The sequence below is a fragment of the Crinia signifera genome, chromosome 3 (assembly GCF_055691185.1).
Source record: "Crinia signifera chromosome 3, ASM5569118v1, whole genome shotgun sequence".
NCBI classification, from domain to species: Eukaryota; Metazoa; Chordata; class Amphibia; order Anura; family Myobatrachidae; genus Crinia; species Crinia signifera.
In genome coordinates, this window is record NC_139219.1 from 74,687,379 (window position 1) to 74,709,341 (window position 21,963).

The 21,963-nt window shown below is 41.4% G+C and overlaps 1 protein-coding gene across 6 annotated transcripts in view; it reads left to right on the forward strand.

Annotated features, from left to right (window-relative positions):
• The window catches only part of SLC8A1 (solute carrier family 8 member A1), a 503,134-nt gene that overhangs the window by 410,817 nt on the left and 70,354 nt on the right, over nucleotides 1-21,963 (forward strand). For all 6 annotated transcript variants that reach the window (XM_083176013.1, XM_083176011.1, XM_083176014.1 and 3 more), the window contains one exon: nucleotides 15,686-15,816. In XM_083176013.1, the coding sequence (XP_083032139.1) occupies nucleotides 15,686-15,816 (131 nt within the window). The remainder of the gene's footprint in view (nucleotides 1-15,685; nucleotides 15,817-21,963) is intronic.

A 21,963-nucleotide genomic window follows, 5' to 3' on the forward strand; every position in this document is an offset into this window, starting at 1 on the left:
ATCTTCGGCGTGGGTGGAGGTGGACGTGCGTGGCCTCAAGCGGGGTGTCACTAGCTTGGTAAGTGCCGCCGCTCCGTGCTGGCTCATTGCCGTACACACCCACCTCCCGCCCTGCCTGCTCATTACCGTCTTAACCCCCCACCCGCCGGCTTATTATCGTGCCCCCCCCTCCTCCCCCGCCGGCTCATTACCGTGACTCCCCCCGGCTCATTACCGTAATAACCCCCCCCCCCACACTTCTTACCATGACTACACCCCCCACCCACCCTGTGGGCTGCTTGATAAAAAAATTCCCAGGACGGATTTTGTAGCCAAACCGCCCCTGCCTGCCTTTATTTGCAATCGCATAAAACTGCATCTGCAGCCTAAGTATGTCTGACCTTGCTGCGCAGTCCTTGGCCTTGCCACTCCCAGAAAATGGAGGTGATGAGCCCCCGTTTTCAGAGACACCAGCCACTTCCCAGCAAACGTCTTTGCCTTTCAATCACGCAGAGGTGATTGCATTTTTGCTACTATCGGGAAACTGCGCTGTGGATCACTTCTGCGATCTACAGTGAATTAGGGCATTATTGCCTGATTCTGGTTGACTTTCTAAGCAGCGATATTTCGCTGTTTAAGGAGCCATGTAACGCCGCCTGTCATGCGTGCGAATGCCCAGCAAATTTTCATGCGACACTGCGAATGGAGGTTTTGCGTAAACAACATGCAGGCCAGAAACATTTGATGGTCGCCAATTATCTATTACAGTATATAATGAGCATTGCAAGGGTTTTGACCTAATCTAACTTTAAATACATTTACTTCCCAGTGCTGTATAGTTCACTTGAATTATCATTTTCACCTGAAATAAAAACAAAATGGCGCCCCAAAGCTATTAGACATAGCTGCTGCTTTATCCACTTTGAAGGCCCTCACCAAAATAGAATGAACAGAAGAACTGCCCATTATGCAGATCAAAATAATGATGCATAGTTAAACTGCCCATTGTCTAAACATTCTAGGCTTTAAAAAAATCTTGCATAGGAGAACTGCACATTATCCAGCTCACAATAATGATGTATAAGAGAACTGCGCATCATTAAAACAAAAGGAAATGTATCTTGGCTGAAGACTCCAGGGAGGGCACTTTCTTTTACTGCTCTCCAGTATAATAGCATAGAGATAGATGGGGATGTCCAGTGAGATGTGCAATGACCAATCAAATCTTTGTGGTCTTCTGCTGCGCAATACCAACAATTGCAGAACACACACACACTTTAGAATAAATGTTTTTATAAATGGCATACATGCCTAAGGGTAAAAAGAAGAAAATACAGGAAAATGATGAGGTTTGTAGAAGTGAAAGCAATCCCTCCAGCCGCCTGGGACCATCATCATGGGCCATGGCAATATTGTGGTAATCTATCTATGTGTTGTCTTTATTGCTGCCTGGGGCATCAGATTAGACTCCCTCAGTCAGTAAACTGTTAACGCTGAGGAAATCTCCACTCCACAGACTTTTCTGTGCTACAGTAAATTAGCATGAGCTGTAACCTTGGTTTGCTTGTGATGTTACAGGCAGCCAACTGCTTGAAGCCATACAGTAACATATGTTCAGTCAATAATAATGAACAGAGGAAAGATTTCACATTTACTAGTTGCAGGTAATGTCTCATCTTCATTGATAAAGGACTAAACCCCTCACCTTGACATGTTACGACCCCCAGCATCCATGTTACCTGATAACCAGGTGCAATTATTTTTTCCCTTTAATAAGATGGAAAATGGATATACAGTATGAGTCAGACACAGTAATGCTCATTCTTAGTATCCTGCAAATGTCTACATTTGTACTGCTATAGCTATTTGTATTATTATTATTTGTCTTTTGGTGTTTAAGGACTGAACACATGAGCTAAATCTCCCTGTAGAAAACACACACATTCTAAGTGAAATGTCTGTATATTAGATTCAGTTTGGAATATGAGACTCCACAAAGTCTAATGCTGTGTACACACTGATACAATCTGCATAAGATCCAGATAAGATTTTGACTATATAGTCAAAATCTTATCTGGATCTCATGCAGATTGTATGGGTTTTATCCCAAGCGATCCAGATGCGTTCAAGATGCGCGCTCCCATATCTTAACCAGAAAGTCTTGGCTGCCCTGTCTATATAGTGCAGATCTGCACTATATAGTCTAAATTGAATGCAGATAGTGTAAATTGTATGCAGATAGTCTAAATTGTAATCGCATCTGGATCTCATGCAGATTGTACAAGTGTGTACACAGCATAAGGGGTAAATTTACAAAGATGAGATGTTACCCATAGCAACCAATCAGATTCTACTTCGTATTTATGTAGCACCTTTTAGAAGAAAACTACCATCTTAGTAAATGTACCCCTTGGGGTTGAATTTATTAAAGCTTCTAAAAATGATAAAAGAGTTGATGTTGCTTATAGCAACCAATCAGATTCTGTCCGATAGATGGAATGATAGACAGAATCTGATTAGCTGCTATGCGCAACATTACCTCTTTTCATTTTTATTAGCTTTAGTAAATGTACCCGAAAGTCAGTGAAGAAGAAGACATCCTTACAGGAAGGCATTAGCATGCCAGTAACGGAGCCTCCTGTATCACTTTTTAGGCTGTTTGCTTTATTTTTTATTTATGTGTGGTGGGGGAGGGGGGGCATTCTTGCATGCTGTTTTGTTACATTTCTGAGTTATGAGTTACTACTGCCACAGAAGTTTATCAAAAAATAACTATAAAATGTTGCCCGGTTTAAATTGGGAATTTGATTGTAGAAGCGGAACCCATACTAACCTACTGTAGTGCAAAAATCACCCATATTGCACAAACAAGTTCCATACCCCCAGTTGATTCAATTGAATTTAAAGTGGTTGAATCCAAGCACCACAGTATAAGCACCCCTAGTGGCCATCAAAAGGTCCATGTCTGGCTCACCGCCGTCACGTTGGACAATACTGGTATAAGGAATGTCATTTTCCTTACTGTAGTACACTGTGTGCAAAGTGCTCATTATTATGGTCCACTTACCTACCAATGATGTTATTACTTTTCTTTATGCTGTAGCCAGTGATTATGACCAAGGACAAGTGTCAGGAGGAAAATGGGTGAAATTTATATCTGCCCCATTGTTGATATGTAAAGGAGTCAATGATGTCGTGTTAGTGTAAAGCAGGACGACAGAATTGAAATCTAATGAATCAGAATATATATGATAAATTTATTCCTATGCCTTATTATCAGATAGTTGGCCTGATTCAGACATGATCACTGGGCTGTGAATCTCAGGTAAATGCCTCTACACCAGATTCTACCCCCACCCCTGTGCACGGCTGTGAATGCATTCGCAGCCGTGCACACAGGGGGTAATCCATTTAGAATCACTCTCCATCATATGGATTTCCCCACTGTTCCTTACAGAAAAAGTATAAAATATACTAAAGTAAGCTACATTAAACTGAACAATGCTAACTAACCCAGATGACACAGTGACCTGGAATCACCAAGGACTCTCAAACAGAAATAAAATGAGAAAAGCAGTTTCATTTACCTATTACTGGCAAGGCCCTCAGTTAAATCCTACAGATCGGTGGCCCCATAAACTGACAAAAAAATCCCATAAAAACAGTACATTATGGAAAACACAACACAGTATTATAGCAGAACATAAAACAGAATAACATATCAAACAAAAAGCAGTTGCGGCACTAAAAATGACAAAGATGCTCATGAGTCCCCCGAATTGGAACTAAGGAGGATCAGAAAGTCTAACAAAAATTTTATCAACAATGAGGCCACACACACCACTCCAGCCATTCTTCAGCCTCACCAGGGTTTTGAAGAAGACATTTGCTTTAACAGCCAACACACGAAAATGAGTCAGTAAAAAATATAAAGTATTGAATTATTGATCTCAAAGCTTGTGTTTAACTAGAAGTATTTTAAAATGGTACAAAATCAGAATAGACCAATACCAAATGATTGTCCAGCTTTAGAGGACATGCAGTCAGACTAGTCACATACTGGAGTCTCAAGCCTTGTAATGAAGCATGTGGGCTATACATGTATTTTGCAGCACACTGGATTTGGAGGTCTAGAATGTAGTGAATGAGCATTTCCTTGAAAAATGCATCTGCAGCTGCCAATTTTCAAAGAATGTGTTTGAAGTGGATCCCTCAGACCTCTCTGGAAGGTCCACATAGTGCAAATGATTTCTCCTGATCCAGCCTCCAGGTCAGATCATTTAGTGACACACAGTCACTTGACAGAAGAGATCTTGAGATATGATTTTCAACCTTCCCAACCTGCTCCCTCAACTTTTGAAGATCATGCTCAGTTGTCCACTTGCACCTCACCGATTTTATCAGAGTGCTTTTTCTTCAAAGCATTAATGGCTTGATGCGTCTACATAAAGGAGAGTTGGGGATTACAGGTGGGGGGAGGGTCAGTCAAGGAGTCAACGGGTAGCATTGGAGCCACAGGAGGGGTATTATCTAGAGGTGGTGAACAGGAGTATGGGCAAAATGTTCCAACTTGGATGCAACCTGACTTCCCTATTTTACACAGTGATGTCATAAAAGTGTTGTGGAAGTGAAAAATAATGGAGGCAAAGGATTAGGAATAAGATCAGGTGTAATAGGTCAAATGGAGAAAATTTACCACTGCATGAGAAAGGTAATAGAAAAACTGGAGGGTACAGCAGGCTCTACAGAAGCAATCCAAGGCTAACAGGAGGTAGCTGTCCTGAGTAGGAGAATAAGTCCTAGCTAGTAGGTGCAACACAGCATCTGTGGCACATAGAACCCGCAGGAGGAAGTAGTGCGAGCCACAGCAGGGAGAACTTACATATTGTTCAATGCACCACAGCAAGTACTTTTCAGGCAGCAGCAGACCAGGCAGAGGAACCCAAGATGGCTGTCACCAGTACAAAATGCTGTGAGCCTTCAGTGCAGGGTAGGAAGGAGTACAGCATGCCAAGCAGCCTAGTCAAGTTGGAGTCAGGTGCTGCAGTACATTAGCACCCCAGTGGCGGAGAGCTCAACTGTAGCCGCTGAAGAGAAGTGCCAGGTATAGCCACCAGGCACATGGAGGAGTGTAAGCAGCATATTAGTAACCACAGAAAAGCCCCAACTCCGGTCCTAGGGGCAGCATGAAACAGTCATAGAAGGTTTAGATTATTTCATGTAACTCTAAACAAAATCTACAATTAAACTTAGATTTAAAAGTGACATTTACAGTATAAAGATGTACGATTTCAGAATTTTGGTAAAACAAGCAAACCAAATTCCAGATTTCCCTAGCATGGACTTTAGTTAATCATTGGGTCACGTAGTAAAGGCAAATTTCTCAAAACAGTTAAAATGATCTGTAAAAACTGCAATTGTCCATTCTTGAAGGACAGCTAGCAACAAATCCACTATGATTACATTTTTGTATTTACATTATCAGGTGATTAAATATTTTAGGCAGATTATAGTTTTTAATCATATACTTTATTGTTCAGAAATTTTGTTAAGGTTATATATATTTCTAATTCTAAAAATGTACTTATTGATACAATATTGATTTATGTTTACATCAGTTCAAGACTGATTTACATAAGTACTCTTTCTTTATTATATGCTTTAGTTATAATAAAACATTATTATAAATGTGGATTTCTAATTTTATTGTTATATGAAGCAAGCACTGACAGGATATTGAACAGATTAAGTGTACTTCTCTTCGGAGTGGTTAATCTCACCTTAGCAATAAATGTAGCTTCCATATACTTTTATGTTTGCCTTAAAATGCCGACCCAGCCAAAATGTCAAGGACATCTGGCATGACATACTGTATTTAAAAACAAGCATGTATTGTACTTAGTCATCCTTTTGCAGATGTTAAAAACATTATATACTCTGTGTGTGTATATGTATATATACAGTATATATATATATATATATATATATATTAAATAAGGATATTTTTTTATTCTAACCTTTTCCCAGTTCACATTCCTTGAGTCTTCCTTGGCAGTCGGTACATGTTGTCCATTCTCTACTAATTAACACACCAAATATTTCCCCCGGATATAGAATTACAGTGAATCATATCATAATAATATGTACATTTTTTCTCAATACATGAAATTATTTATTTGAAGAAAGATAAAATGTGTCTCTGTTGCTGCTCTTATGACTACAAGTCCCAGTGTGTCCTTTAAGACAAGATACCTCCTAACTGTCTCACTTTCGGTGGAACAATCCCACTCTTCGGACACTGTCCTGCCAACCCATCCGGGGTGGGGGTTGGGGAATGGAGGTATTACTGCCACTGCTGCATAGCAGAGCAACTGGTGGACTAATGCAGTGTGTATGCGCACAACATCTTTTGACAGTATGGGGAGAGCAAGGGTATGCGCCCAGATTAAGGAAAATGGTTAAGCCATACCCCTTCCCAAGAATCAACACCCCCTTTAATGGCATTCTGATTTTCCAAGCCAAAATGTTAGAAGAAACACAATTATGTCTAAGGCACTACAGTGGGTGGTGTTCCAGAGACATATATATATATATATATATATATATATATATATATATATATATATATATAGATCCTTTGTAAGTCTGGCACTCCCCGCTTTCTGCTTGTGTGAAAGGCCCGGGTGCCTTCCCCTGTGGCACTGACTCCACTGATACAACCTCCAAATAACGGGCGTCACTCTGGGGCTTGTGAAGCAAGAAAAGTGAAGTTTATTTCTCCTTAACGGTCTACGCCTTTTCGGGTATTAACCCTTCATCAGGACCAGAAGATAATTCAAAGTGCAACTTTGTTTTATATATATATATATATCAAAGAGCAAAAGATACCTGAAACCGCGCACTAATAGCAAATAACAGCACCTCTGAAGGTCCCCTGTTAGCCGGGACCAAAGGACAAGTAGAGATACAGAGAGAATCAGAGTGCGTTAAAGTGAAGTACACAATTTTAAAATACAAATATTTAATTTAAAAAAGCCATATGTTGGCTATAAGACATACATAATAATACAGGCCTGCCACCACATTGGATCGTTATACACGCTTTGTGAAATCATTCTGTATAGTGACTGTATTATTATGTATGTCTTATAGCCAACATATGGCTTTTTTTCAATTAAATATTTGTATTTTAAAAATGTGTACTTCACTATAGCGCAGTCTGATTCTCTGTGTGTATATATATATATATATATATATATATATATATATAACCAGCAGGAAGAAAGGCGGCACTCTCACAGACTTGTAGTGACGTTTAAAAGTCCTTTATTGCAGCGGTCCTACGCCGTTACGGAGTTACCTCCATCATCAGTGTCCCTGATGACGGAGGTAACTCCGTAACGGCGTAGGACCGCTGCAATAAAGGACTTTTAAACTTCACTACAAGTCTGTGAGAGTGCCGCCTTTCTTCCTGCTGGTTATTTTGGATCCTAGAGCTCCCTGGAAGGCACCACAGCAAGATATTTGTATCACAAGCAGAGTGCCGGGTAATACTGTTTCCTATATATATATATATATATATCAGTTGCTCTTTTATGTGAGACTCAGGACGCCATGATTAAGGGCCTTGTTAGGTCCGAAACGTCGGCTTATCTGTTGCTGGATATGGAATAAAGAAAAAGTATTGCCTTATATGCTGCTTGGTGAGTGCCCTGATTCTTGATAACTGTGGATGGGGATCATAAGTTTACTTATGGGACTGGCAGGAGCACCACTGGAATAATTGAACCAAACCGTGAGTGCATTGGAAACTGTCTTTTATATATATATATATATATATATATATATATATATATATATATATATATATATACAAAAAACAATATGGACCTCGTCTTGCGCTAAAGAGTTTAGATATTAGCTGCTACTCCGATAAGACTCCCCTGTTAGTGAGAGTCTGGCAACAAGTACAAGAAAAAGAGTTTATCGGAGAGTGCTGGACTTAGTACCACCTAGTTACTTTTGTAAAAATTTACTGAATAAGACACCAATCACATTTATATTGACAATTCTTTGTCCCTTTCCCGAAAAATACGTGGAATCCGTTCAAGATAAAAGTTCTTTATTGAAACCCAACGCGTTTCGTCAGAACGACTTCTTCATGGGTATGACTAAAAGTGGTACAAAAAGAAAACAAGGGGCGTACTTTCAGTATTACAGTACATTGTATCAATTACAATACAACAGGTATATTCATTTATATTATATACATTCCAAAAAAGTTTAATTGTTAGGCCTATTCAGCAACTAGTAATTCATTCAGGACAATGGTAAAAAAGGTGAAAAATTGGAGGAAGCCAAGCTGGCTTAGTATATTAGGTATATATATATTTTTTTAGGTATTTTTTTTTTAGGTATTTGCTCTAAATAAAAATAAAAAATATATACCTAATATACTAAGCCAGCTTGGCTTCCTCCAATTTTTCACCTTACTGGTATGTAGTCTGGTCAAGTGCCAGTTTTTATATCCTCTTGCTTGCTCTTCCACTCACGTTTATGCTTCATGATTGTAATCATTGAATTTTTAAATACCTTTTAGATTTTACCATTGTCCTGAATGAATTACTAGTTGCTGAATAGGCCTAACAATTAAACTTTTTTGGTATGTATATAATATAAATGAATATACCTGTTGTATTGTAATTGATACAATGTACTGTAATACTGAAAGTACGCCCCTTGTTTTCTTTTTGTACCACTTTTAGTCATACCCCTGAAGAAGTCGTTCTGACGAAACGCGTTGGATTTCAATAAAGAACTTTTATCTTGAACGGATTCCACGTATTATTCGGGAAAGGGACAAAGAATTGTCAATATAAATGTGATTGGTGTCTTATTCAGTAAATTTTTACAAAAGTGACTAGGTGGTACTAAGTCCAGCGCTCTCCGATAAACTCTTTTTCATATATATATATATATATATATATATATCAGCAGCCACTGGGTGAAGGTAGTCTGGCCTCCAAAAATAAACTAAAAGTAACACAATCCAAGTGGCGCTTAATAATACATAAGACAGATATTTAAGTAATAATATTTAATGCATAATAAAAATATGTACATAAGACCTCCTGGGGGTTAAATCGATATAACATAATCAACACACAGAATTATTATTAGTATTTTAATATAGGTAATGAAAACATAAAAAACTAGCACATTCCCTTTAAGGAATCGTAAGTTTGAAGGATGGCGAGCAGGTAATGTCCGGATGTATATAGACACCACTATTAGGTGTTAATAAATTATAACTTTTTAAAGGCAGCGTGGGGATGCGGTAAGTGTCCTCGCGACCTGTTCATACCCCCACTATCCACGTTGGTGTGAAGCCACCGAGCTGAAGCGTGGGAAGCTCAGCGAGCCCCGCAAGGGGACTCAGAAAATGAGCCTGAAGCGTGGTGAGCAGACATGGATTACTCGACATGCATTCCGCGGCCCCTCGCAGAGCGCACTGCGCTTGCCATGGTTCTGGCTCATTTTATAAAATCAACTCCACACCGATCTGGATAGTGGGGGTATGAACAGGTCGGGAGGACGGGTACCGCGTCTCCTCACGGGGCTCACTGCACTAGCCGCGCTTCGGGCTAACGAGGGTGTGCTAAATCGCATCACAGATCAAATAATATGCAAATCATATGCACGATTTGCATACGATCTGCTGGGAAGTACCGCCGTGAAACTACACAAGTACATACATTTGTTATATACAAAGGTATAGCCATCATAGGTCCAAGGAGTGCAGCTGCAATGGGGCCCACAGCTAAGAGCCCACCTTCCCTGTCATAGTTACATGCTTTAAATACATTTTTCACCATTGGTAGCTACATATGGCCCTTACAAACTTTTGCCTTGGGGTCTACAATATATATGTATGTGTAGATAGATAGATAGATAGATAGATAGATAGATAGATAGATAGGTATTCCCCTGGACCTGCTTAGTGTAATGAGGTATAAAATAAACTACATTATAACTTTACATAATGTGCACAGGGAAGGGGGCCACTGTAATGTGGCACAATATAAAGTGGAGGCTCTATAGTGTGGTATGATATTTACTGGGGGCACTGTAATTTGACATTTATGAATTTGAGACACTTTGGGGGAAATTTACTAAAGGAAATTTGTAAAAAAAATAGGTGTATTTGTATTTAGAAATACACTTATTTTTGACATTTACTATCACGAAAATACGGCAATTCGTATTCGTATTGATGTGCTATCAATACGAATATGAATTGCCGTATTTTTGGGATAGTAAATGTCAAAAATAAGTGAATTTCTAAATACAAATACAGGTTGAGTATCCCGTATCCAAAATGCTCGGGACCAGGAGAATTTTGGATAACGGATTATTCCGTATTTTGGAATATTTCAATATTTCAATGATGTATTTTGAAGTATCTTGCATTTATGCTGTATAAACACATCAAACACATGAAATGCACAAAACATGAAACAAAATTTGTGTACTATCTCAGATATTGAATTTGAATGCCAAGCAATCATTTTCTTGTACATATATAATGTCACTTACATATCATGTCCTCAGTACGGCTGTTACAAATGTCCCCAGTGAGTTTTTTGCAAAAAATAGTTTTTTTTTTCACTTTCTGTAATGTATGGTTTTCGGAATAATTAGGATAACGGATATTCGGATACGGGATACTCAACCTGTAAACCTATTTTTTTCAAAATTTCCTTTAGTACATTTCCCCCTGTATATCATAATGTGAATTTTGGGTATGCTACTGTGTTGCATAATGTGTACTGGCAGCTCTAAAATGCGACATAATGGAACTAGGTCACTACTATGGTTGAGTAAATAAACTAGGGCACTATTTTGTGGCATAAAATTAACAACTGCTGCAGAGAGCTGCTATGGTGCCCATAACATTTTGATTATGTCCCTGATTTCAGCAGTGTGCTTTGTAATGCTTTGAATGTGTTTCAATTAGCCCTGAAAGCTGGCAGTATCTGGGATTTTTTTTTCACCTGACCAGAGCAAACAAATCCTTAATAACTGACTGTTTTGTTGCAGTGGCAAATCAGGAACTTCTCCCTTATTGGCTGTGTTTTTGCACGGAACTCAAAAAAATTTTCACGCTCAAATTTTTTGAGAAAAGCAATTGCACTAAAGTCCCATTTTTAAAATATTATGCCTAATTAAATCCCCCCCCCCCCCCATAGAGTGGAGACTGGAGAAAGTTATTAAATGGAGTATCTCTGCTCCCCTATGCACAGTTGCTTAAAGTGGCTCGAGGAGTTGTTAATGCTTGAACTGCTCAGACCTTCTCCGATGTAGGTAATATGTTCCAGTTACAGTCCTATCAAATCACAGCTTCATTACCCTAATGAAACACAGTTCAAATGCTGAGGTCAGTTTAATCAGCTTCCTGCTGTGTACTGTGTTAATGCTTATAAGCTTCCACACTTACCAATAGTTTAACAGTAAAGAACCGTTCAGTCATTAATCAGGCAGTCTCTGTATTCCTTCAGATAAAACGTAATCATCCCATAGCAAGTTACTGTAGTTACTGTAGTTAATAGAGATAATTAGTAAAATAAACTGCTGTAAAAAAAATGTAAAAGTTCAATGAAATGCCAGAAATATAATCTCTGTTGCTATTCATTAATATACAATAAAGCACATAGGATGGGAATGTCATTTCAATTCATTAAAATGATGATTTTATATATTACAGATGTGACGGCGGTCAGTATACCAACATCACAATCCTGAGTGTTCAAATGCCCAACTGGGGCCCAGCTGTTCTCCCTCGTGGGGGTCCATGACCCCCATAAAGGGAGAATACAACCTGTGGCAAATGCAGCGAGCCACCGAGCCTGCAAAGGGCTTTTATGCCCACCCCTCTGTCAAAGTACCGGCGGTCAGGATTCTGATGTTGGTATACTGACCGTCAGAATCCCGGCGGTCGGGCCTTCATACAACACCTGAAGCATAGGGCTCAAATTATTTACCATGCACTCAGAAATATGGATATAAAAGGTACTATCCTATTGCATGCCATAATTTACTAGACTTTATATCATGCACGAAATGGCCCATTATTATGCCACAACACGTGGGATACGGGATAAGTTCCCGGACCTTTATGTTATGGACCCAAAAAATAGGTCTGCTTGGATTACTTGGGTGTAGGTCAATAGGTCGTCCATGTTGACATGAGTTTTCTGGGGTTTTCCCCTATGTTGACATATGTAGACATGAACCCAAATTAGTGTAATGCTATACTCGCCATGCTGTGGGCTCAAGTCCTTGCTACGCTCTGCAAACTTTTTTTTTCCCTCTATGCCAACATGGATGGAAAAGTAAGAACAAGTCGGTTAAATCCTCATGCCGACCTTTGCCTATGTTGACCTTTTGTCAAGGTTGACACACTGTATTGCAAGTCAACCTTTTTTCATCTGTTGACCTATTGACTGTCAGCCTGGACACTGTTGACCTATCAACCAGAAACAGGACTGCTTATTGGGGAGGCAAGTGTAGCAGAATCCCCTATTAGTGCCAGCTAACAGGGCTTATTGGATAGCCCTGGGGGATGCATTATCTGTGGTCATAGGATACAAGCTATAAGGGTAGTTGTGTTCTCCATTAATGTTGGTATTCCAGTGCCGGTCTTCTGCCCGCGAGGCAGGATTCCAGCCTCAGTATTTTGACTGCCGACATCTCGACCGCTGGGATGTTAATCACATTCCATCTTCACTTAAAATTAATACAACTAGGCAGTCGCATCTAAGATAACTGCTCTGAATGTCTGGGCTCTCCAAAGATGAGCACATGCGGATCTCCAGGTATAGGGCTGGAGTAAATATGAAAGTCATACATCCCAACTTTGAAGAGTGCTGAGGAGGGAAATATCTGCTTGCTTTAGGCATGTGGCTGAAATGAGGGGGCTTAGCCTCAAGGCTTGGGACATGGAAGTGCCACAAAGTTCTGGGTGGCCCCCGTTTTCATCACTATAGAGGCACTGTCCCGCAAAAATTAAAATATTTGGGAGGTATGTAGAGTGGATTATACAGGAGAGGTGTGAGGTATAGAGGAGGCCTGCAGTTGCCTTTTTACTATGCTTACTGCAGTGCTAACTTCCCAATCTCCTCAGAGAGAGGAGGAAACCTGTTTGGGAGAGAGAACATGTTGCATGCCCAGTAAATGCTCCCATGCCAGCAGGTGACTGATTGATGGTGGAATGATAGATGGCTTGAGATGATAGATGACTTAGGAAGGTGGGCGGGGGGGGGGGTCATCTGACTTTAATGATGTATTTAGAAACATCACTCAATCGCTAAGTTTTTATACCACTGAATTAAACATGAAGCACTCTAATCAATATCTTAAACCTTTTAATATTCTACTCTCCTATAAAGCATGATATGTAGCCATTCATTAGAAAAGGATGAATAATTAAAATATAATTCAGGCTGAGCAAGATACATTCTGTAAATAGCAACTACAATTTGTGGCACTGCTTGGTCTGTATCACACTGTCCACTGTTCATTGACACGTTGTAAAGTACTGAATACATGAAATACTGTACTTAAAAAAGTATTAAGCTGGCCATACACTGAGCAAATTTTAATTCAACTATTCAATTGATGTTTATTGTGAAGAATACCTATCAACTGTTAGAAATTCAATGGGAATGTCCCATTTTTGTGGGAATCTGAAAGGAGCATACACCACTGCTAGCAGGTAAGCAGCAGTAAATAGATGCACACAACCTCTGTTCACAGTGCAGGGAGAGCCTGGGATCAACCCATCATCTCAGGGAGTTGCCTCCCCCCTCCACTGTGATAGAATTGGGTTTTGCATTGAGGCTCCGCCCCCTTTTCAGATGCATCATGGCTTCTGTGCACACAGTGTCTGGCATCTTTTGGGAACAATGTTGGGACGTATGATGACTACACTATCCAACTTTTCCATCTATGCAGTTATCCCACCACCTGGACAGTGTTCTGAGGTCACAGAAGATTTCAGAAACTGCGTACTGTATGTGAAAAGCAGAATAAAATGGGAGGACTCACCAGCAGTCGGTATTCCGAAAGTCATTACCCCGTCGTCTGAATCCCAACTGCTAAAAGCCTGACATATGGGCAACGGGTATTCTCCCTGGTAGGGGTCCACGACCCCCATAGAGGGAGAATAAAATAGGTGGCCAGCGCAGTGAGCCACTGTGCCCGCAGCTTGGCAAGTGAAGCGAGCCCGCAAGGGGCTTTGTTGCGCTCCTCCCGCTGTCTGAGTTCGGGCAGTCGGGATTCTGCGTCGGGCTAATGACTGTCGGAATCCCAGACTGGCAGTGTGTTATACCACAACCGAATAAAATTGTGAGCACTGGCGCTTTTCAACCTAGAGCTAGCGTCCCCAAGATCTGGAGTAAAGTCAATGTCGTATATCAGGGTATCCAGAACTGGGCTGTGACAGCCTGTGCTGGTGAAACCATGGCAGGAGTATCCTGAGTGGTTTGGCCCATCCCTCAAATCCAGCCCCATAACAGTTAGCACCAGACCTGGGGGGGATTGTAAGATTTCATGTGAGTTCCCCTTCCTGGGTATATGCAACCGTGGTGCCAATAGCAATGTGCCTGCCATGTTGTGTCTTTCAGTGGTTCACTGTCCATTGTGAGGATATGGGAATATAAGGATTATACGTATCATATAGTAGAGCATGCACAGATTTGGGTTGCCAGGGATGGATAGTTATATATTACAATGACTGTTGCAGAATAGACTCAATAGGGATCCCCTTAGGGAGAACTATGCAAATATAATTTTAGCTTTTTGAAAAGAAACATAATTGAACACTATTAATTAAGTACATTGGTTTCATTTAATGAACATTTTTATTAAAAGCGGCTCCTGTTAACTAGTAAAAGCTATGTAGTGGCAGCTATTACAGTGCTAGTATCCTTAGAAAACATTCACAAAGTGAAATGCATTCTTACGAAAATATTCTGCTCATGAGAATTAGGGTTATTGTCATAAATTTCCCATTTGCTGTACATGTTTTGGTTGACTAAACTGACCACATTAAGTGGATGAATGTTCCATTATCACTATTACGTTGGAAGAGCTTTGCTTTTATTGGAGGAGTGGGAATTTGAACGATGACACCCCCACCTGCTCATGGGAGCAGCAATTGTGCACCCTGTAAGCACTGGTCAAACAATAATTGTAAAGGTTTTATTGGATAAATATGGAATGGGAATTAATAAATAAAAATAAAAAACAAGGCCATACTCAACTTGTGTTCACTGTATTTGGGATTCACCAGGGTCCCCAAATGCCTGTATATGAAACACTTAGCTGCTCAGAATGTATTTATATCCCCCCAACTGTTTGGATCCTGGAGATGACAAACCACAAACTGTATAAGGCGGTACATTTTTTTATTTAAAATAAAACATTTATTGAACGTTACACATACAACAATATGAGTTCTTTAGTCAAACAAGGAGAGCTTACTATGGTTTGTTGGGTATCCTAGATGAATATGCTGGTGGGATTATTGGTAGATGATGATGATGATTACACTTCTTGGGTATTTCAAATAAATTCTTGCTATTTTACAAAAGTACTGGTGTGCATTGTGCAGTAATGGTGGTAATCCCATCTCTTTTGTTTGCAGAGGAATATGATGAAAAACAACCACTCACAAGCAAAGAAGAGGAAGAGCGCCGTATAGCCGAAATGGGCCGACCGGTGCTGGGAGAACACACAAAACTTGAAATAATTATTGAAGAATCCTATGAGTTTAAGGTACTATTGCTGACATAAAGCATACTGACATATGGTATCATTTTATAGCATTGAGGCATGATCATTTCACTTGGACTAAGACTAAGGGGAAATACAGTAGATGTAGTATAATTAATTATAAGAGGCATAATAATAATACGCCTGAGTGAATTTTGATTAATTAAGGCAAGGAAAATATCACAAGTGAGAATTCTCCTAAAGGGCAGATGGACCCTTAGTGCCAGATGTATCAAGCTTCAGAAAGTGATAAAGTGGAGAGAGATAAACAACCAGCCAATCAGCTCCTACCTGTCATTTTTCAAACCCAACCTGCAACATAACATTTAGGATCAGATTGGCTGGCCGTTTATCACTCTCCATTTTATCACTTTTTAAGCTTGATACATCTGACCCAAATAAGAGAGAGAGATAAAGTGGACACAGATAAAGTAACAGCTAATCAGCCCCTAACTGCCATGTTACAGGCTGTGTTTGAAAAATGACAGAAGCTTATTTAATGGTAGCTAATCATTCGCAAGCCTTTGTACATCTTTATGTTTGTCTCTATTTTTGCTATATGTTTTGTCCATATATTTACTCTTTGAATTTAAGTAAGAGAAACTAGGGATGCATGTGAGGGCATTTTTTCACTGAAGCTAAATCACTTAGCAACAGCAGCTCCTAGGGGACCATATAAAGAGGATTACTAAAAGTACATGTGCATAAAATACAGAAATATTTTATCTTAATCTAGGGGACCGAGACAAAGCTTACTGTGTAGCTGTCATTCCCCTATACAGGTGTGTTGGTCTATTAATAGTTATATAAGACATTATCAAGATGATTGTGTTTTAGGAAAGCAGAGACCAAGTGCGGTAACCAAGGCCTTTATTCTGATCTGTGCGGAAATTCCCGCATTCTTACGGAGCGGTCCGCACGCCACGGTGTTTTTCCGCATGCGGCCATCGTCCGTAGAAACGCCCACGTGTCCTCCGCATTCGGACGGACTCACTCTTTAAGAACAGGGCGTGTTTACGGACGACATACAAATCATGCGTGTGCGGGAGAAACACTCCGATTCGGCACGGTATTACAGAGTATTACAGAGTATGCTCGGGAATACCGCATCCGAACGGGAGCCAAGCGGTGCTACCGCACGTAAGCGGAGGATTTCCGCAAAACAACCCACTATGAAGTATCTTCTGCAATACATCACATGACCCACTTATTCAATTACCTACCCTCATAAAAAACAGCTTATTTGTAATTGGAATCAATTAGATTCCAATATATCCTTACAAGCATGCCTAACACATGCATAGCACACATTAACCCTTACAGCAATGTAAGTGCAATGGTTTCTATTACACCCTGTGTCAAACATTATAAACATTCTACACATATACTATTTAAAGTGCTAATAAAACCAACAACTGTGAACTTGCATAAAGAATTTATTAAAATATCTATTTAACATAATGAAAAAAAAAAAAAAGGAAACATTAAATGAGCAGGTCTTTTAGGTCCTGCAAGTCGGCTTGAAGGAGCCGGAGATGGTGCTCTGCTCGCAGGAGGGCCCCACGCACCCCCTCATCTGCCGGTGTGGTGTCATCTGTGGGCATGTCAAAGGGGCAAAAATTAGTCATGTTATTCATGCATACATTTCACATACTACGACATAAATTGCACAAATGCTAGGTGACATGTGTGTATATATATATATATAGAGATATATATCTATCTATGTAGAGAGATAGAGACACACATAGATAAATATATATGACACATACATATATACATACATGCAAACTTATTTACTACATACTGTCTATTTTGCCCTCGACCCTTAACTCTGCAGAAGACATAACAGTCATATTGTTTCTTCTCAGTCACAACCCACCCATGACTAACCAATGTCAAGCAGGTCATGGCCTACGTCAATAACAACTTGTCACAATCTGCTCAATCTAAGTTCAGTGATGGTTGGTGGCATGGGAGTTATGCAAATGTCAGGAATGCACAATACACATCCTCTAAATCATAATTCTGTCTAAACCAACCTACAATTCTGTGAGTGACAAAAATAAATCAGAACTACAGGGGGGGTTTAGGTAGAGGAGGCTCCGGGGACACTGCCAACTTGTGACGCCATTCCAAGGTAGGCCGGCCCATACTCCATTTCGAGCATACATCCTACAGTTTATAAATAACATTCACCAACAATATCGATGCCACTATTTGATGGGTCATAATCTACGCTTGCAGCAGGTGATTTTAATCCACAAATGATCCACTCATCCCTTTACTCCTGGATCCTGTTTAACTACAACGGTTATGTGGCAGTCCAAATGGACCTCCAACCCATCCCACAAACCTGTGTAATTGAGAGGTGTCCTGGATGAAAGTGATGCCTTGGACTCCCCATCTAACCCGTACCTGTATCTGTAGCTACCCACTTTGGGGTCTATATGATTAGTATGTGCCCAAAATTTTTAATCAACAGTGCTACATAACATATACCAGTACAACTACTTCATGAATGATGCATTATGTAAACATACCGATCTGCGGCGAGTCCGGTGCCTGGCACGCCTCCTCCCCCTCGGAACTTGATGTGTCCGGGGCAACCGTGGCCTCCTCAGCCCCCTCCTCCGCCATCTCCTCGACCACAACAACCTCCTCCTCCAACTCCTCCTCCACCTCCTCCTCCAACTCCTCCACCTCCTCCTCCAACTCCTCCACCTCCTCCTCCAACTCCTCCACCTCCTCCTCCACCACCACCAGCACCTCCTCCTCCACCTCCTCCTCCGCCACCAACACCTCCTCCTCCGCCACAAACTCCTCTTCCACCTCCTCCTCCTCCACCTCCTCACGCACCACCTCCTCCTCCACCATTTGCTCCTCCTCCACTTCCTCCTCTTCCACCCTTGCCGCCACCTCCTCCTGGGGGTCTTGGGCCTCGTCCTGGGCCAGGCCTGCCTCCGCCTGTTCACGGGCCTGTCGGGCTCGGGCTCGTGCTGTGTGGTAGAAAAAAACATCATGGTCAATGTCGGCTCATTGGGGCACATTTATTCATCCATAACAAGACATACATGGAAGGGTGATAATGATGGCAAACGATGCAGGAAAGTAGCTCCTTACTGTTAATGGACTCCAAATTGTGACATTTAAATTATTATGTGATTGTTAGTCATTTGTTCACACATTACAACCCAGGCATTTATCAATGTGTAACACATATTAGATTGGGCACATTGTATGCATCAGAATCCTCAATGCTATGGCATGACATATAAAAGGCACATGACTGCATGTTAACCAGGAAGAAGCACACATAAGAGTCTATGGACTTTTAAACCCATGGACACCCACTTATCATGAGACACATTTTATTGCTTATATATGCTATGTTGTAAGTGCGAAATTTCATAGCTAAAATACTCACATTCAGCAATTTCGCCCCTTATTTGTGTGAGCAGCTGGGGCTGGCGCCTGCGGAGGTCCGACCACCGCCTCTCCAGCTGCCCGAGGGACCTCCGCACCCGAGTGCGGGCGTAAATTCGGCGCCCTGCCGCTCTGTACGCCCTCCGCTTATGGCGGTTTGTTATGAAGGGCCCCGCACGGCCCAGCCTTGTCTCCATGACGGAGACAAGAACCTTGAGCTCCTCATGCGTGAAGGGTTCTGCCCTTCGTGTCTCCGCCATGTTGACAATGGCATCTATCAACCAATCAGGTGGTGGCATTGGTTGATCACAGTTATTTGTGATAATAACTTTATTGTTCATTTTTACATTAACAGCGTCTCTGCGCCAACACAAATGGTGAAAAATTCGCATGCCTTCAAAACCGTAGTGTTGATGTATGCCAATGAACAAATCTGATATATATAAAACACAGTGTGTATGCCCTTAGCAAATCCAATAAGGCCGCGCTCCGCCAAGCAACGCGTGCTATAGCTTAGCAAGGCATAGCTGTAGTTAGCATTACTTACTCTATGCATATATGTGTATGCGTACATTTATGTGTAAAAGACACATACACACACTTGCAGGTATCCTGAAACCAGCATTATACACCAGCCCTGCCTGCCTGCCTGCCTGCCTGCATGCTCCTTGAAATGTTGAAACATGTGAATAAATTCCAACATCATATATAGATATATATCTATATATGCAAACAAATCATACATCAACACAGGAAATAATCCCCAACACATGATAGAATAAATCAATGTACTCACCAGTCATCAGGGATAGTATCAACTACAATAATGAAGATATAACAAACACATAAGATCCCTTGTCCAAGGTATAATAATTAGCACCTATATTGAACTTCCCCCCAAACTAAGCACATATGATAAATATCTCCTATTTCTTTGCCATTAGGAGGGCAGGCTGGCTAATTTTCGTGTTGTAACACTGACAACTAACACACTGTACTTATTTGAAGGGGTGATTTGTACAATAATTGGTGTGTTCTGTCAACTCAATAACATGTACCTGAAGTATCTTTGCGCCACAGAGTCCCGCAGCTGGTATCCCCTCCGGCATTCAGGGGCGCGGGATGGGCGCATGGGCGGATCTTGCGGCTCAGATGGTACCTCCCACTCATCAAAGGGTATCTCACGCCGCACAGCAATGTTGTGGAAAAATATACACAGGCCCACGATCCTCGACACCATTTCAGGCGCATATTGTAAGTCACCACCAGTGCGGTGGAGCACTCTAAATCGACCTTTTAAAAGCCCAATTGAGCGCTCCACCACTTGCCTGGTGGCAACATGCGCCCGATTGAATGCCTCCTGTGGGCCCGGTGCTGGGTAGCTGTACGGCGTAAGTAGCCAGGGCGTACATGGGTAACCGGAGTCACCCAGAACCCACGCATCACGGCCTTCCAGCTCTTGGAGTCTATGCCATATCCCGGTTTGTCGGATGACATGAGAGTCATGGGCACTTCCGGGAAACTTCGAGTTGAAGGCGAGAATCTCCATGGATGGGCCACATACCACCATCACGTTCAGTGAGTGGAACAATTTGCGGTTCCTATATATCTTCTCACTTCGAGATGGAGGCACAAATGGTACATGGGTGCCATCCACAGCCCCTATGACATTAGGGAAGCCAGCAATTTGATGGAAGGCCTGCTGGCTTCTGCGCAGGGTCTCGGTGGCAAATGTCATGGCCATGAAGTGCCCCTTGCGCCTGAACATGGCCGACGTCACACGCCTCAGGATTCGGCAGAAGGCCGGCTGAGATATTCCAGCAAGTACTGCCACTACTTGTTGGAATGATCCTGAGGCGCAGAAATGCAACACCGCCAGCAGCTGTGTGTGAGGCGGAATTGCTGTCGTGATCCCGTGTAGAGGTTCCAGATCGCTCTGAATTAAGGTGAGCAGATCCAGAATGACATGTGGCGGTAACCGGTACCTAGTAAGTACCTCATCATCGGGCATAGCAAACAGAGTCACCCGTGTGCGATAGATTCTAGCACGTCCTGGCCTCCTTGGCCGACGAGTGGGGAGAGCCGCAAGTGCCCTTAGCCTCCTCTCCATGTAGCGCATAATAGCTTCTGCAACCTATAAAGAAATGAACATAAATACTGATGCACCTATGCACATAATGGCCATATCCCACTACAAATAGATTTGTAGCCTTCAATACGTACAATAGATGGCCGCCCCATGAAATCCCGCAGATCCATTTGACTCTCTAATGATGACACAATAATATGAACTCAATACACACCGTCCAAAACACACAGATAAAGGTGTCAGCATTTTTGGCCAACATCATGTACTATGACACATTTCATCTATTGCTGGGACATGTTGTCCTGCAATAGATGAACCCACACAGGTTTAAGCCCTGTGAGTGAAATAGTGAACATGTGACATGTTGCAATAATAATACACCACTTTGCTGGCCCAACAATCTGTAGTCAGTGAGGCAATAGTGCATACATTCATACACTTACATTGTTAATGGATATCATATCTACAAGGAGCATGGAAGAGCTTACCTTAGACCCTGACAAGTCCAGATCTGAAGACAAATGATTCTAGCAGGAAGACATTATTTATAGGGCTCTCACATGTGTGGTCTATAACAGTAGAGATGAGTATTGCATGACTTGTGGCCTGGATTCTCTAAGGGAATGGGCTACTTT